At 37.7% G+C, this 19085-nt stretch overlaps 1 protein-coding gene across 1 annotated transcript in view; it reads left to right on the top strand.

Annotated features, from left to right (window-relative positions):
- hpn (hepsin) overlaps nt 1-18067 on the top strand; it is a 30724-nt gene extending 12657 nt beyond the window's left edge. The window contains exons 2-12 of the mRNA XM_072680846.1: nt 4326-4427; nt 6530-6571; nt 7821-7950; nt 8546-8656; nt 8814-8854; nt 10159-10324; nt 10551-10747; nt 14837-14932; nt 15289-15431; nt 15889-16053; nt 16933-18067. Coding sequence (XP_072536947.1) covers nt 4326-4427; nt 6530-6571; nt 7821-7950; nt 8546-8656; nt 8814-8854; nt 10159-10324; nt 10551-10747; nt 14837-14932; nt 15289-15431; nt 15889-16053; nt 16933-16986 — 1247 coding nt within the window. The 3' untranslated portion in view covers nt 16987-18067. The remainder of the gene's footprint in view (nt 1-4325; nt 4428-6529; nt 6572-7820; nt 7951-8545; nt 8657-8813; nt 8855-10158; nt 10325-10550; nt 10748-14836; nt 14933-15288; nt 15432-15888; nt 16054-16932) is intronic.
- The last annotated feature ends 1018 nt before the right edge of the window (nt 18068-19085 follow it).

The following is a 19085-nucleotide window of genomic DNA, read 5'->3' as shown; positions in this document are numbered from 1 at the left end:
ATAGCCTCTTTTAGCTTGTACTTTAATAGTTAGTTTATAGCATTACAGTTATTTATGTAGAAATGACCATGGTCAGGTAAAATGCCATGATCCTGACAAGTCTAAATACAATGTATGCAAAAGTTTGTACAGCCATGTTTTAATCAAATATACGTTTCAACAGAATTTTGCTAAGAATTTGTTTTCTGAATGTAGAATAATAATACATCCTATAAACTTTGCACTTGTCATATGTTATAACTAAATCTGGTATTTTATAAATCAACACTGTTTCTGCAGTAGTGTTTTCTCTGTGGAGGATTTGTTCATTTATTTTCACTTAGAAAAGTTTCAGGGGTTTCAGGGGTGCCTCAACATTTGCATGTGAGTGAATAAAGCCTTGGGTTAGAACAGAAGCGATGGTGCAACCTGCCGTCTCTGGTGGGGATGCCAGCCCATATTATAATACTGTGTGTGCGCGCTCGTGTGTGTGTGTGTGAGCATGCTCAGACTCTGCATGGCAACTGCAGTTAATCATCACACCGCTGTGCCTCTGTTTTAAGCTGAACTGCTTCAGCCCTGTTGCTGAAAAGTCAGCTCTCGAGCAGAAGCTCAGTAACTTCAGAGGAATCTGAATCTGCTGTGGATCTAAAAGTAGAATAAGAGTGGAAAGCAGAGACTTTACAGATGCTGAACTTCAAGCTGTAAGTTCCAAATAACGTCTTCATCTACTCAGAGAACTCGCCCTAGCATGCAGAAGGTAAATGGGGTCTGTAGAGAAGACCTAAAATGTAGCAGAACTCATAGGACAATTTGAGGATCACTGAATTTATTATTTATTATTTTGGTTGAGATAGATGAGTGCACTTGCACTGCGGTTAACTGCTTGATGCAGTGCTTGACTTCATGTTATTTTTATTTATTTATTAATTTATTTTCCAAAGTCTTTGCAGTTTGGTCATTTAAAAAAAACTGCCCAGTTGCTAGGACTCCACCTATCACCCATACCAGTGCTGGAGGGGTGAAGCCAAGCATGTGCTCCTCCATTAAGCCAGACAACCAATTCCAATGACGGGCAAGCGCTTAGACAGGTGCGCCACTCACTCGTCTTATTCAAAAAGCTACTTGACTCATCAAAAAGCAGATATTTGTATTGCTTTTGCAACTTCTGGTGATTGAAAGGGCTGGAGGGAAAATCAGACACTGGCCAAAATATTGGATCAGAATCCATTCATGACTATTCATGGTCGGGGCAACCTGGGCCAATAAAATTATGAATATTGAATTATTGTTGCAATTTTTTTTTCTTTTTTTCTGGGATGAAAACATGTGACTTCTTGCCAATAGGAACTTGGCAACAGCAACATTTTGTAGCAGTTTTACCTTAAAATAGCAGCTTGTAACAGGAAGAATAGCGTCCCTATCATTTTACCTCAGGCCGGAGCGCAGCTACTGCACTATAGCACATGGGTGGAGCCGCCTAAAGCTGCCTAACCTGAGTCATATCTGTGTAAAATCCTGTAACATTACTCTGCTGCTTTAACATGGGCTAGCATATGGGCACAGGAGGCATTTTTTGCTACAAATAGGCATGTCTGTACTGAGCCCTACTCTGACATACATTATATGGACAAAAGTTTTGGGACACCTGCTCATTCATTGTTTCTACCGAAATCAAGGGCATTAAAAAGAGTTCAGTGCTCTTTTGTCTCTGCTGCCAGAAAAGGCTTTTACTAGATTTTGGAGGAGCATTGCTGTGAGGATTTGATTGCATTCAGTGACAAGAATATTAGTGAGGTCAGGCTGAAGGATGATCACCACCCCACCTCATCATCAAAGCTACCCAACTCATCCCAAAAGTATTGGCTGGAGCACCAACCATCATTCCAGAGAACACAGTTCCACCGCTCCACAGCTCAATGCTGGGGGGCTTTTTACCCCTCTAGCCCACACCCGGCATTAGGCAGCATAGTGCCAACAGGTTCATGTTTAATTATCCTATAATTCTCCTGATGTTTAGGATATCATATGAAGTAGTGGTCAGCTATACTGACCTAAAGCATCTCATTAAAATCTTATTAAATCTCTAAGGGAAGTTAGATCAACCTGCATGTGATTCTTTATGTAACTGACCAACCCCATGGCCAAATCTCACAAATCCTGTCCTGGGACAGACTGACACTCGCAGTGGGCTGTGTGATTGTGTGTGTGTGTGTGTGTGAGAGAGAGAGAGAGAGAGAGAGAGAGAGAGAGGTGAGTAGAACATGGCACAGGTATTAAATCCTCAGTTTGCTTTGTGTCCATGGAAGTGCTGACTTTGGACTATTGATCTTATTCTCTCTGCGGTAGTAAGTGAGCTTCATCATGCTCTGCCTGCTGGAGTCTCTGGCTTTCAGGGCAAATTTATTTCTCTGTATTATTAATATGTGTCTTTTAGGTGTTGTCCATAATGTTAAGTATGCCTTACCTGTGCTGTTATGTAGAGCATTTTAAAGATCATTTCTGCCAAAACAAAAAATAAATAGAAACAGCAGACCAATACCAATCAGATCTTCCTCCTGTGAAGGTTTTGTTTCAACATTAACAGGATATTACCGCTTCATGCAGAGCATAGACTAATAATTATGTTGTTTAATCCCCTCTTATGTGATGTCTAAATGTTGTAGTTGTGCCTTCTAAATCAGCTGAGTGTTTTTAACTAATCTTTAGTCAGAAATTCTCATAACTCACATTTTTATTTCTGCATCTCGGTTTGGTCAACAATACCTGAGTTAACCCTTGAAAGAAAATAATCAATGAGCTGAAACTTTATGATTAAATACTGTGTAAGATGTTTAGTCTGTGGCTCCTCCCCCTCAATCTGTTTACTGTTTATTCCCCTCTGCAGGTTAGAACTCCCCCCATCACATGGGCCGAGGTCTTCGTATTCTTACTATCGGCTCCTGACCATTAAGGGCAGTGGTGTTTGAACTTATGATCTCCTGTCTCTTGACAAGCAAGCAGTTAGACAATTGCACCACTCTAGAGTTATAAAACCATGCACATGTCTTTATTATGAATGGAATTCAAAATTTGCTCTTTGCTTTAATTTCACAGCTCTAGACCGGCCCTACAGTCTAACCGCTGGTCATTAAATGTAAGGAGATTATATGTTCAAATCCCAGCAAGGGCTCAGCGCTCCATTGTCAAAACCTTTCTATGTCTGGAGATGTCACGTGAAAGGAGGAGTTCAAACCTGCAGTAAACAGATTGAGGGGGAGGAGCCACAGATTAAACTTCTTATCCAGTATTCAATCAGCTTCAGCTACAGCTCATTTACTGATGTTTTTGAGGCTCGATTTAATATGTATTGTTGACCAAAATCAAATGCAAAGAAAAGAAAATAACCGAAAATGACAAATCGACCGCTGTGAAAAATTTCCATATGCCCAATTTTATCATGCACTGCCAGTTGAGCAAACAATTTGTTCAACCCTTGTTGCTCTTGTCAGTCACCTGTCATTGTAACTCATTTGAGTACAGGTCTGAATGTATGTTCACACTTCTTCAGCAACAACAACATGGGAGCATTATGGGGCTGCAGCTCTAGTTGCAGTCCAATCACTAGGGATGTACAATGATATTAGATTCATGTCGGTATCAGCAGATTTGAACGATACTTCAAGCCGATATTTAATGATTTGAATTATATTTCAAACCGATATTTAAGTATTTGTAGTAGTATTTTGGAAGTGTTGCTGGGCTACTCTGAATATATCTGCAATATTTAAAGCACTTGTCACTCTACCGACTTAAATTTGAAATTTCTTTGTAATGTTAACCCAACTAGATGTAAAACATTATTCTATATCTACTATCCAATACAAAAACATGTATCTCCATTTTTAGTTTACTCCATCGCTTGAACCTTGTAGCTTGAACTGTCTAAACTCTGTTTTGGATGACTATACCAATAGAAATGCTCTAAAGTACTTGCCATACTTATTTAACTATTCAAAGTTAAGAACATTTTTGCCTTCTCCTGTAAAATCACCATTTTGGAGATACATGTTTTTCCTTGCTACAATATATATGTACAATATACAGATATACAAATTAAAATATCAGAGATCGGCATCTGCCCACAAATACCATATCAATGCATCATTTATTTTCACTGGCACTGACAACAACCACCAAGTCTGTAGATGCTGTACTGTTACAGTATAGGCTACAGATTTTTTAGACATATAGGACATTTTATTGAGATTTATCATTTCATTGCTCTCTGATTCTGTATAGGATTTGGCTTGTATTTGACTGATTCTGTCATCTGTCTGAATGTGTCTTTGGTTTCTCTTTGACAGGAGCACAAGGGATGGCCCTGTGTAGCCCATGCCGAGTGGCCATTGCTGTGGGTTTGACTGTGGTCATACTGGGTGCACTGGGAGCTGCTATCTGGGCCCTGGGTGAGACATGCTGCTGTGCTGCTTTCAGGGAAATGTATAGTCTAGCACTGGGATGCTAAAGTCTGCTTCCAAAGACCTTGGGAGTACACAGTGTGTGTTTTTAGAAAAGGGGTTATTCTGTTCCTGGATATTGATCCCATGGGCAGCAGATTTAGAGTTGTTTTGTTTTATTTAGTTTTCTAAATGGGGTGGTTCTCCCAACAGTGGTGTCCTATGTGTTGGGTTGGACCATCTGGGTTTTTCCCATGGCTCTAATATGCCTGCCTAAATAGACGAAGGCATTGGTCAAAGCAGAAACACCCAAATCTGCTGCCCATGGGATCCCCAGACATCATCCTCAGATCTTTTGTGACAGATTTGGACCATGTAAGAGATGGGTTGGAACTCCCAGAACAGTGGGCAGAAGTTCTGCTTGTGTTAGAAGGCCAGAGTCCCCTCTGATAAGTGGAGCTAGGACTGAGAGATATGGCTGAGTTGAACAGAAGAGACCGGGTGGTGGTGGGTTTGAAAGCTGGTATGTGGAGATGGAATTTAAAGGACGCTTGGAGAAGGGGTTTCAGACATGTTTCTTCTGGATGGAGAGCATCCCCCAAGTTTCTCACAAGTTTTTCTCCCCAATTTAGTCTATTCCAATTCCCATCCATTAGCAATGACTCCTATGATGTTGCCAGCGCTGAACAAGTGAAAGCTAGCAGTCTCACCACAGTTCTTTTGAACATCAATCTTGGAGAAGAACCTATAACTGCCAATTATGTTACATCAGTGATGGCTCTCTGCTGGCTCTCTCTTTGGCTGCAGGCTGATTGACTAGTTAATTGACTATTATCCATCTCATACTAGAGTATGAGACTTGTGCACATTTTGAGTCAAAAAATGAAACATGCCTGAAAATATTGTAGGTTCTCTGATTACTCCGAAGCTCTCCTCCAATGCTACCAGATCATTCCTGTTGTTAGATGCTTTCAATGGAGCTCCAGACCTGGGAAAATCACTCGAGAGTGTGTCTGTCATTAGTCACATGTTCATACCTAGCATAAAATTCATTTTTTTGTGGTATCAAATGTTTGTTAATGTTTATAGCAATGAAGTCCATGTCTTTAGTGTCCGGACAAGGGTAGTTTTACATGGAGAGGTGGGGCACCATAATTTTTACCTAAGTATCTAAACCTTGTCTTTTACATGCCATGAAGCAAACCTTAGAAATAACATCAAGTTATACTAATCTGATTGAACTGAAATTGCTAAAGATTCTGTAATTTTTCTTAGGTTGGCTATGAATTCCCAAGCTAATGATACTCTGCATTCAGGGTGTTCTGTTTTTAAATTGACCAGTCTCTCACATCTCTGTAACTTATAGCCAGATTCATTTTTATTGCATGTGATTTGGTCATAAACGGTGCAGGCCTGCAGTGACAAGATTACCTTCTTAGTGAGTAAGAATGAAGTTTCTTACATTATTACTTAATAAGAAAACCTCCCTCTCTAGTGCAGTTTGGACAGCATAAGCTGTACATGGGGAGGTGGGGTACTGTCACCTCATCCAAATCAGTTACTTCATTTTTAGACTGCACGCTCCCGTGCCAGTAAAGAGTTTGGGGGATTTTACCTGTGATCAACTGAACTGTGGAAATAACACCAAGTTATATTAACCCCATGTGAATTGCCAATAGGTCAGCAAATACTCTGTATGTGCTAACCTACATTAAAAGGTTTATATCATCTTATATTATTGTATGGTTGCAAAAACAACCTGTTTTAAATTTTTTACAGTTTTTGTATGAAATGTTTTTGATGTTTTTCAGCAAAATCTTGTGCATGTTTTTTTGTGTCAGCAATGTTTTAATTTAGTAGCCACTCCCATCTCTGTCATTTAAAGCTAAATACCCTGTGAATCGACCATAAACATTACAGACGTCACTCCACCTCCAACAGCAGTAAAACTAATCCTGTCCGAGCCTAAGGCAGCAATAGTCCAGCCTGTGTTAGCCATACTAATTAGATTTTTTAAGCTGTTGAATGTTGCTGTCTCCTATTGCTGTAATTATGGGTTTAAGACCACAACTGTGGGTTTTTAATGGCGTACATATGTGCTTGTTTTCCAGTAACCTACTTAAGGACAGCAGAAGACACTGGTTTATATGATGGTAAGACATGAAGTGAACAAATAAATAGACTGTAACACTGTCTTGTTCCACAGTGACTAACGTAAGAGCCGTAAGAGCCCGAGTCACATGGCCCACGTGTTTGATTAGTGTTAGTCATACTAATCTGTGTTTGTAATTAGGGCTGGACCCTTTGATGGAGGTACATATATTTACAGCACTGATCTACTGCATGTGTCATGAGAAACAGTTTACTTATAACCAAGGATAGAGCAAGAGCCTGGAACAGCAACCAGTGTGTAGTAACTGCATAAACTGTGCAATGTAAACAATAAAAGGTTAGACCAACCTTTTTTTTGAGTTAACTCAACTTCTATTAGTCAAAAGTTGCATAGGCTGCATCCCAATTGTGTAGTACACAGTAGTACTATACGGTATATACTATATAATATTCCTTATAGTGCAGATGTGACAGGTTAGTACACAAGATATTAACATACTAACCCGCTTTATACAAACCGAAAGTGATAAAGCACTTCTACGCCAAAATAGGTCACTGCAGGTTCTCCTGCCGCCGTTGCAGGAGGACTTGCAGTGATGTAGCTCCTCCCTTTCTGCAGTATGTATCTTAGATATTTAAATATACTTAACTTTCACGCTCTATGCTTCATACTTTATACTCAAAAACAAAATAATATTTGAGCTGTGAAATGACACTACATAAAAACTATCTTCTGAGTAAATTTACTTTTCCATTCTTTCTTGGACACAGAAATGGTTTCACAGCTGAAGAGTGGTGTAACTGTCTAACTGCCTGCTTGTCAAAAGAGAGAAGATATGTTCAAAACATATGTTCAAACCCTATCAACACCAAAGCCTTACATGGTCAGGAGTCTGAGAATAGAAAGGGCTCTGTCCATGTGATAGGAGAAGATGGGAATCAACAAATCAATAAACAGACTGAGGGGAAAGAGTCACAGACTAAACATCATACACAATAACTGATCAGTTTCAGCTGTAGCTCATTTACTAATGTTTATGAGGCTCAAATCAGTATGTATTGTTGTTTAAACTGAAATGCCAATATAAACCTTTGACTGAACAAAGCTAAGTTAAGTCAAACTTTTCAGGCCTGTATCAGTTGATCTGACTTTTTTATATTTTAGTGTATTGTTGTGATGCTATTATCTCACTCGTCTTTTTTGTATTTCTTGAATCTATACAGATAATATATAACTAACAGTATTCTCAGATTTTCACTGCATGCTTTTCATTCAAACCTGCATTACAGTGCAGGTGAGCGTGGCGGATCAGAGGCTGCGGGTGTTTGACTCGGTGCAGCGGCGGTGGAGACATGTCTGCTCTTCCAGCGCCAATCAGCTGCTGGCTGCCATCAGCTGTGAGGAGATGGGCTTTGTCAGGTAAGGACGAAGAGAGGGAGGGAGGGAGGGAGGAGAGACTAAGACAGCAGACACACAGACAACGAGAGAGACAGAGAAAATAACAGAGCATAATTGAAAGAGCCGAGCTCCTCTATAGTGGACTACTAATGAGCACTTCAGCTAGCTACTAGCTACTTTAAGTTGCACCCATTGCTGGTACAGATGTGCAAGTCAAGTCAAGAGACTTTAATTGTTATTTCAGCTCTCCATCACAGCTTGTCTAGTCCCTGTAGAGAAGTACTGCCAATAGAATAGGACTCTCTGGAGCAGATAAATGCCAGGCGTGGGCTAGAGTGGTATAAAGCCCTCAAGCATTGAGCTGTGGAGCAGTGGAACTGTGCTCTCTGGAATGATGGTTGGTGCTCCAGCCAATACTTCTGGAATGAGGAACTGTCGAGGAACTTACATGAGCTGCACTTTTACTGCTGGAATATTCCACTTACTGGACAAACTGGGAATCCAGGGGGGAAATTTGCTACAATCATTGGATTTGACACGCAATAAGACAAGGCATTGAGTAAAAATGTCTTACTAACTCCAATGATCCTGTTGTTTCCCTCCTTTGTCTTTCCAGGGCAATAAATTTCTCTGTCACCTGTGCTTCTGAAAGTAGCCATGAGTTCTTCTGTGTAAAGGAGAGTGAGTTAACGTTCGGCAAGAAGATCAGCACTGCCTTGTATCCGTGGTAAGATTATCTATACCACCCAAGCATGCACTTCTGATTTAACAGTGGCTTTGAGCGATATTTCAATACGAAATGTCTTCAGATGGTTTAAGAAGTAAACTATAGACAATCTAAGTAACTGCGTGGCATTCTGAGTGACCCCTATCTCTTGTTTCAGCAAATGTGAAAAAGGACAGATTGTGGAAGTTCTTTGTCAAGGTAAGATATGGTGTTCGAGTCACATGCCATTGCTTTCATGACATGAAAGTTCCACCTGCCTTTTACATTATGTAAACATTTCCTGATGAATGGGCAAAAAGTGGTGTTTTGGAGGAGAACCTTTAAAGCTGCAGTCAAGGTCTTATATATCTATCTTCTGTGTCCCATGATGAAGATTCCTCACCCTGTCATCTTATCAAGGGGGTCTGGCATTCTAGCTGAAATCAGAAGCCACCTAAACTGCAGCCCAAAAGTCAAAGTTATCAGAGATTACATTATAATAATAATACTTTATTCTTATATAGCGCTTTTCTAAAACCCAAAGACACACAATCATTAGTACATAGAAACATTGGACACACAAACAATACAGGTACAACAGTAGGGGGAACATCAGCTCAGCAGTACTGTTACATGTAGACATGGAGATAAGCAAGTTAGGCAGAAGGGAGGCCATAGGTAAGAGAGAAGAAGTGAGTCTTGAGATTAGATTTAAATATGGAAAGAGAGGGAGATTGTTTGACCATGTTTGGGAGGGAGTTCCACAGTCGAGGAGCGAGTCTGGAGAAGATCACCAAAGCTACAGAGTTTGGATGATGGCACATTTAGAAGCCCAGCAGTAGAAGATATGAGAGCGCGAGAAGGTTGTAGGGAAGAAGGAGGTCAGGCAGAAAAGGAGGTGCTAGATTATTTAGAGCAGTTTCGTACAATTTGAAGCTTATGGACAGAAGAAGAACTAATGCTCTATTACTTTACTTGGATGGTTCATTATGCCTCATAGATACTCACCGGACATTTAACTGACATTTACCTAAATATGCATTAAATGTTTATTGAATGCAACTCTGACCTAACCCTAATTCTTACACTAAAAGGTTAATGTTAGGGTAAGGCTTATGGATGTTTACATTCAGTAGACAGTCATTTACATTCAACTTAGAGTCCAGTTGCATTTAAGAGACATTTACTTGAATGTTAGTTGAATGTCAGATGAGCATCTACCAGGCATATATAATAGACCATCCAAGTAAAGTGTTAATCATTATCATCCCATACCATAAGCATATGTCCAAACTCATTAATAGAACAAAAAAAAACACACATGCAAGATTTGCGTAAATGAACAGGTGTAAGAGCATTTTCCCTGGTCCTGGTCTATAATCTTGGATCATTTCAATTGGTCCATTGAAAATGTTTACAGTGTGAAAGGCAGATGTCTTTTGAAATCATATACAAAATATATTTATAATGTTTCAAACATGTTAGCAGTGTAAGTGTGAAAAGCTGTGTGTATTCTCATGCAGAATGTGGGCGTCGGATGCTCCCTGAGGAGCGTATTGTAGGCGGAGCTGATGCCCGACAGGGCTCCTGGCCATGGCAGGTCAGTCTGCAGTATGACGGGATTCATCAGTGTGGCGGATCCATCATATCTGACCGCTGGATCATCAGCGCCGCACATTGCTTCCCTGAGTAAGTCACACACTAATTGGATTGACAGTGGAAAAGTGCAAGAAGCTCAAAGTAGATCTAAGAAGGATGATCGTAGGTTTAAGTCAGGAATGTGTCTTGAAGCCATTTCTGAACAACTGCAGATTCCACTTACACATACATTCATACATACATATACATACATGTTGTACATACTGTAAATACTGTGTAAACAGGACCTCATCCTTATTTGTTTGTGTGTTCACAGGAGATATCGTCATGTCTCGAGGTGGAGAGTGCTGATGGGTTCCATCTACAACACGCCCATCCATAAGAACGTGGTGATCGCTGAGGTGAAAACGGTTGTCTATCACAGCAGTTACTTGCCCTTTGTGGATGCTAACATTGACGACAACAGCCGCGACATAGCTGTCCTGGCCCTAACCAAACCACTGCAGTTTAATGGTGAGTAAGATGTAATGTACTGTATCCTGTATGCATGTTGAGAATTATTAGTTGCAGTGAAGCTGAACAAATCTGTTTGGGATGGAAATAGTCTCACGGTTTAAGATTCAAACCTGTTGAATAGGATGTACATTGAATGCAAATGCAGTTAACCTTGTTATAAAAAAAGGCAGTTGGGTGATTCTTTAATTGAGGGTTCTTAAAAAATAAATAAAAATGAGCAATAATGTTGTTTTAATCATATCAATGGTTACATGTTTTAAAAGTTAATGATCTTTTATAGTATTTAAATATGTTATATTTATTGACTGGTATAGTACAGAAATCCTAAAGGTTTACTTACTGTTTTCTGTTTTCTCTAGCGTGGTTTCCTCTGTATGGTTGCCTACAGCCATATTGATTGCGGAACAGGGAATATTTGCTTTAGAAAGTTTAGTTTGCATTTAACTTTCATTTCTAAACAGTTAAATATGCTGTCCTGTCAGTCTTTGTTTCCTTGGTTATAACATAAATAAGTGTTACCTTTAAAAATCCTTACAGAAATCACAGGTTGTTGCAGTAATAAGATAAGATAAGATGAGATACTTTTATTGTCATTGCACAATGTACAATGAAATTGAGCAGCAATCCTTAAGGTGCTTAAACATACAATAAATAACATGACTAAAAAACAAAAATATACACACAAATTTACACAGTGTAATGACAGTAATGCTGGTGACTGTCATATATTGTTCAAAATATGCAAACTAAGTTAAATAGATATTAACATAAATTATGCATGTTTTAAGGTATTCTAAAAATACACATTATTTTTTTATTATTATTTTGTTGAAGCAGAGAAGTTTCAAAGTCTGGGTTGGGTATGAAGACAAAGTAGCAAAATGTTCATTTTTAAAACATGAAAAAGTGGAAATCATAATTTTCTGGTAGTGTAATAAATAATATATTTAATATGTCATGTATTTATATTGTAATAAAGTATTTAGAATATGAATTCATAACCTAGGGATGTAGGGTTCCCCTCATTGAAGAATCACCCAAATCAACCAATTATGCATTTACTTTTATTTCTAATGTTTAAATGTATTTTTAATTAAAATTTAATTTAATTTCTATTCACATTCTGAAAGCCATCTGTGGTGTATAAAAAGGGGTGTCACTATCTGGTCAATTGCACAAATGCAGTCGTGTTGCATAATTGACTTGTTGACTTTGTCTTTACATGAACTTAGATGACACTGCCAGGCAATGACTGAAGGGCATTTAAAGTTTCACTATAATATAATATAGATCAAGTTTCACTATAATATAATCTCAATTAGGAAAATTCCTCCTTAGTGTACAGTCTTACAGTAACAGCACTGCAGATTGCAGGCAGGAAACGAAAGTAAACACAGAGCGGTGTAGTACCTCCCTCCAGTTTCAGGTTGCTACGGAGTCTGGAGAACAAAGCTCCTCTTTTTCAGGCCCAAACAAAAGACAATGTTATCAGAACTCTCCGGAAGGGGAAAAAAGAGGAATTCTCGGGAGCTGCTGTGTAACGTGTTTTCATCATTACCCTACAATACTGGAGAAAACATTGTCCTGCAGTGTTGCTTAACTGATGGTTTGGCCAAAAATTTAATGTGCACAATATAGTTGATCAGCCAAGACATGTTTATTGTCTGACGTTTGCTTCTTTAGTTTTTTTAGATCAATGTACATACATAATAATTCACACACTTGTATTTAAATACATAAATATACAGAAGATTATTATTATTATTAGATTATCTTAGAGATCAACAGTATCCAATAAAATAGTGGTAACAGCAGTTATAAAGCCTATTTTATAAAATAATTTTATATAATAAATGTATATAAGCCCTTTTACATATAATAACAGTTGTCAAAAGCAAATAAGCCTATGAAAGCGAAAATAAACCAAAAAATATCAACAATTCAGTTGAACACATTGCCTATAAATAGTATATAATAATAGAGAAACTGATAATGTAGGGCTGTATATTTATATCTATCTATGTGAGTGTGTGTGTATAATTTAAAAAAGAAATACCTTACTAGATACAATTAAGAGATTTTTTTACATGAAAGTAACTTTAAAGGTGCAAACTAACCACATACTACTAAACTAAATGTGCTAAACAGATTGAATGAATCCATGTCTAATAGCGGCACCAAAAATAGCACAAATGTAAATGAAGAGCTAGTAGGAGTTTTATATTTAGGTTTGGAGTCCATAATTTTGGAAGAAACCCTCTGCATGTTTCAAAGAACTATGAGAAGTGAGAAATATTGTATATAAAATTACAGTTTGAACTTTGAACGAGTTCTAAAAGTATCTTGGTAAGATATCATATATAACATCATATAATATATTTTGATTCATACAGTGTAATTATATTTAATATACTATAATTATACATTTTTTTTTTTTCTTTTGGCAAAATTCACAATTTTTAATAATAAATAGCAATGAATGTGTTGAATGTTTAACGTTGTAGGAAAAGATAAATAGGAAAAAGATAAAGGAGTCAGCAAAGAATTCTGAAGGAGGAGCCCTCCTTGTCCCAAACACAGCAAAGCAGCACCTTATGTCAATACTCACTCAACCCATACATATGATATTTCATTTTAAAGGTCAATCAAAAAAAAGATAATGTTAAAGTAATGAAAAGAAATTCTTGTTTTATGAAGCCATGAAGCTTATGTCATTTTATCATATACAGATTTCATTGGCAAGCGTCTGGGTCAAAGCACTATGCAGCATTATGAAGCCAGTAGAAAGCACCTGTTCATAAAAATAAAATTTAAAAATGAGATTTTTGGATTGGAATGTAACTGGCATAGTTGTTGATCAAAATCATTTCAGATTTTATATGTTAAAATAACTAGATTTCCTAGGAACAGTGCCACCAGATCTAACTACAGAGGTTTAGTTTCTGAACTGCTCATGAGTTCGCATGTTTGTCTAGTTGTATCTAATATAAGTGTGTTTGGTCTAAACCCTTTATGATAAATGCCTCATGTGGTCCAGCAACTAATGGGCAGTACCGATTCATGCACAGGAGCTTGGCTGGCAAAAATGTTTGTGAACATTGGGAATAAAAAGTATGGATTTGAATGTCTCCTAAAAATCGAATTGAGTATTTCAATACTACTTAATAAAATAAGAATACTTAACTGCAGATATAAATAAAATGTCCTATTACTCATGTATTGTCCCCCCCTGCTGATTAGGCAGATTTTTTTTACTTTGTAAAGCACCACCAGTCTTAAGCCACACCTCCTCACAGCTTTTAATTTTATGTGCTGGAATAGTACAGTAACTCTAAGTGGAACAAGCTCTGCCTTCTTTCAGAGCAGGCCACGGTTTAGTCATGTCAAAATCAAGTCTTGAATCTGGGGACAGAAACAGAGTCAAATGACAGAAGAACTGAGCAGCCGCAGCTCACAGGAGCTACAAAGGAAACATCAGTAAGAACTTTTATCAGTCATCTTGGTTTATCACAGTATCTTTCTGAAGCTGCTTCTCTGCGGCACATAACAAAGACCTCAGTGTTTATGGATATTTTTCCCAACCTTACACAACATCACCTGATTCCACTAATGTGCTCACCACAACAAAGAAGGGGACCTAATTAGTAAAGGCAGGTGTTTTACTGCACGGCCCTCTGTTAGGCATTCAGAATTAAGTAGGTATTAAGTATGTAGAAATAAGTATTACTACATTATATAATTGATTACAGTTAGTTAGTTATTATTATAAATATTATTATTAATTACTAGACTATACATATTATTATTACAATACAATGGTATTTGTATTATATACAATATTATTATATCATTAGTCTTATACATTAACCCTTAAAGGAATGTAAACTGTGTATTTTTTGGTATATGGTACATAAATGGTATACCTAACAGAACAGTGTATTTACACTATATGGACACAAAAATATTGGGACATCCGCTCATTCTCAAGAGTTTATCCTGCTTTTTTGGAGTAACTGTATCTGTAGGGGCGTCCACAAACATAATCCTCATCTAATCCACCATTTTATCTTCTGTGTTGCATGGTAGACTATATCCAGCCAGTGTGTTTACCAACCTACGGCCAGCGGCTGGTTGACGGCCAGATGGGCACAGTGACCGGATGGGGAAACGTGGAGTATTACGGTATTTTTTTAAAAATATATAATGATATAGAGCCCATTCAGTGTATTATACAACCCCACCGCCTGAGTACCTAATTTCTAATGATTTCTTATACCTTGTCTAGGAGTATGCATGCACTCTCTCTCTCTTTCCCCCTCTGTTTCTTATAAGCTCCATGCCTCTGAACTCTATCAGTGATCTAACGTTTGACAGTAATGAGTGCTGAATACTTGAAGGAGAGGGAACGATGGCCTCCTCTTCATATCAGGCTCTTTGAAGATAGGAGCGTTTTATCCCCCTGACACCTTCACTTCTGTCTTTATTTCATCTGCCTTCTTTTATCTCCCCTTTCCTCTCTCTTTCTCTCTCATTATCAGGCACCCAAGCGAACATTCTGCAGGAAGCCAATATCCCCATCATAAGCGATGCCGTGTGTAACGCCCCTGATTATTACGACAACCAGGTCACCACCACCATGTTCTGTGCTGGCTATGAGAAAGGAGGAACCGATTCATGCCAGGTAAACAACTGGCATCAAACGAAAACTCAGAGCAGCACCTTCTGCGGACACTAGAGGACAGCATTCATTCCTATTTGACTCACCAGTACCACATGGCATCAGGAGGCCTTATTCCCCAATCTTTCATAAGAAGAAATTTCTACTTAAAACCACTCTAAAAACAAAGTTTCTAGATAGATTCTGACATTTATCCAGTGGTTTTTGATATGGAGTTTGTTCAGTTCACAAGAACAATGGGATCCATTATTCCAAAAGCAGCACTGGGCTGCTCTAACATACTGTTCTAGTTGTAGCTCTGACAGCTTTACCAGTTACCAGTGAGATAAAATAAGCACATTATTATTATTCACATTCAGACTTTTGATTCAGCAGGAGGTTATCCGAGGTCAGAGGTGAAAGTGAATGGGCCTTTGCAGTCTTAACATGTCATTTATTCATTCGTTCCTTTGTGCATCAGGGGGACAGCGGTGGCCCCTTTGTGGCAGCGGACTGTCTGTCTAAGACCAGTCGCTACAGGCTGTTGGGGGTGGTGAGCTGGGGAACAGGCTGTGCCATGGCAAAGAAACCTGGCGTCTACACCAGGGTGTCTCGATTCCTGCCCTGGATATCCAGCGCCTTGAGGGTAAGCAGTCAACCCACCACACACCCCTAGAAAACGTCTGACATATAAACCTATGACGTAAAACTTTTAAAATAGTCTTTTCCCAGTTTCAGTCCTGTAGTCAGTTAGTTCTGTGTAGTCACGTAGACGGGCTGAGTGATATCTGTTGCAGGTTAAGCCACTCTCAGCTTCCATGTGTCAGGTTTTATCAGTCAGGCAAAGGCAAACACTCGATTGCCAGCGGTTGCCTTACTGAATCATTGAACTGAACCTGAGTTATAGTATTGACCAAAGGTCTCATCGCTAAGCATCTCATATTTAAGCTTAATTAAGAATTGTAATATTTAGTGCCTCTTAAGTAAGAAATTCTTGTGAGATTGCTGACACAGTTATTTGCTGGGGGTTTATTTTGGTTGTAACCATGTACAAAATGATCTTCTCTTACTTTTCTGTCAAGGTTCTGCTCAGTTCTCTGACAATAAGCAGAAATCTGGGTTGTGAGAATACTAAGTATATGCAGATACAAGGTTTGCAGGACAGTGAAGATGTAGATGTATATGAACTCACACAGAACCTACACTATATGTCCAAATGTTTGTGGACACCACTTTTAATTAATGCAAAATAGCAACTTTACAGGAGATGGAAAAACATCTTGAGGTTCTTTTAATGGAAATCAATGTTAAAATGGAGATACGTGTGTGTATGTTCATACACACATACACACACGTATCTCCATTTTATATATATATATATATATAAATGATCAACTATGCAATTATGCTAAAATTACAAAACAATTTTCAGATTATAATAATGATAATAATAATAATTATTATAATAATAATTATAACTTCATTCATGTGACAACGATGTCTGTTTTTTACATCTTTCCACTAGACGTACGAGAATTCCCCAGGAGTCCACAAAATGGCCCGTGCAGCCACTGCATAGCCCACCAAAGACTTGAACTTGTCAGAAGAGACAGAGATCCAATCTACTGTGCTTCGCCATGAAGGATGTCAAAATGTCCCCAAGACCACCACAGTCGACCACTTTGACACAAAGGAGCCAAGTACCCTCTTCTGTGGCCTTGACATAACTCTGCATCATACATTTCACTCAACTTTCATTCAGCTGATTTCAAATAATCACCACAAGGAAAACAGTGTAAAATTTCCAGTTTCTTACACTGTAAACAGTGTAAGAAGGTCCACTGATGGCAGAAGTTTATTTCTTAACACAAGAATAGGACAAAAATGTTTTTGGAAACAAACCTGTGGACTTATTACTCTTATCTGAAATCTATTAAGAAATGCACTCTTGTCCATCTGGTTCATTAGTTATGGTGCATTAGATATGATCCAGTAGCTTACAAGGCCAGATAAAAATGTCTTTAGGATAAGGACTTGGGCTTAGGGCTTTATTGAGCCATGGCGTGCACATAGTGAAATACATGAACACATACAAGTACATGTGTGGATTGCTAATACATGCTAAGGTGGAGCGTGCAATGAGGAAGTCAATAAGATTATATGCATTATTAAGAAACCTGTGGCTTTCCACATAAAGGCCTTTATGACTGTGTGTTTAATTTATAAACATCCTGGATCGCAAAAAGTAATTGGGTACAGTGTTCATATGATCTTTTTTATTATTTCTTTAATGGACGTGAAAAGACAGGCACTAATATATAAAAAGGTAAACCAAAGACTGCTTTGTTTAGCAGCTGTAGTGTTGGTGTGGCAGTCAGTATTTCCGCTTAATACTGTGTTCAGTTTTTGTAAATAGAAGTAGCTTCTTACTGTGTTTAATTGTTGATAAGTTTTATGTCTGATTGTGTTCCGGGCTGCTATGTTGTAATTTAGATGTTCTACTATAAAAAGCTACTTCACAGTGAGATATTTAAAGGAACTTGGTAGCATTAGCTCTTAAAGCTAATTAAGAATACACAAAAAAATCAAAATCAGCTGCAACGCTCAGCTGAAGGAAATGACCTTTTGCCTATTTAAGTTGTCTGATGTACTCTGAGCTGAAGTTCTCTTACCCTGATTCCCTATATATTGTCACTCACGTAAAAACCTTGTATTTTCATTTTTGCAGATTTTCCTTTTTGACATTTTAAATGTTAAAAAGTGAAAATGTTGTTCTTTACATTGTGTGGAAATTTAAAGGTTAAAAAGTTTTTTTTCTTCTTCTATTAAGTTACAGTTTTGGAGATGCAAGGTTTTTGCATGACAGTGATGCTATGGTCCTCATCTCACTATATTTACCGTAGATGACTGAGATCTGGTCTACTGCTCAACTTTTCTTGAGGATAATGTATCAGTGACAATAACTTTTTCACCATATGCACTTTCTTCTCTTTAATATTCATAAAACTACAGTAATTGATACGAATGTATGTACATGATGAAAATTCAAACTGCTTACCTCTGACTGATACACTTATTAGAATAATGTATGTTTTAATATTTTAAATGTGAATGTTACAAACATGATGTCAAACATTGAAATAAAGTCTTAATTTTGAATAAAAAACACCTGTTTTTGGTCAAAATAGAAGTATTGGTGTAGTTGCAAATTAAATGGTTTGTATAGTTTAGCGGAGAACACCACTTATCTCCATGTACTGGACTTGCAGTGAACATGTAATGGATTTGTAGTGGAGTTCTTCAACTTATCTAAAAAATCCATAACAATAAAAAAGTCAAATGTCTGAAATATGAACAGTATGAAAAACTGAAAACTGTATAATTTATTTAAATATAAAGGTAAAATGTGTAATCACTGCATTATTAAAAGAGGAGTACATGTATGCACTGACTGGTAAACTACTTATGACAAAGTGCACATATGTATGTTCTCTACAGGATATTTATCATTTTTTATACACTTGACCTAAAATATCACAAAGATGAGCATTGCTGCCTGTTTAAAGTTTCCTAAAGACCACCACAAGATAACTACTGGAGAAATGTTATGTACACAAATGAGTAAAAAAAACCATTATGGCTTAAATGAGAAATGTTAAGGTTGATTTCTGATAGAAA

This window comes from Salminus brasiliensis, chromosome 1 (assembly GCF_030463535.1).
Source record: "Salminus brasiliensis chromosome 1, fSalBra1.hap2, whole genome shotgun sequence".
In the NCBI taxonomy this organism is placed as follows: domain Eukaryota; kingdom Metazoa; phylum Chordata; class Actinopteri; order Characiformes; family Bryconidae; genus Salminus; species Salminus brasiliensis.
Note: the sequence above shows the minus strand (reverse complement) of the source record. Positions and strands in the feature narration are given on the sequence as shown.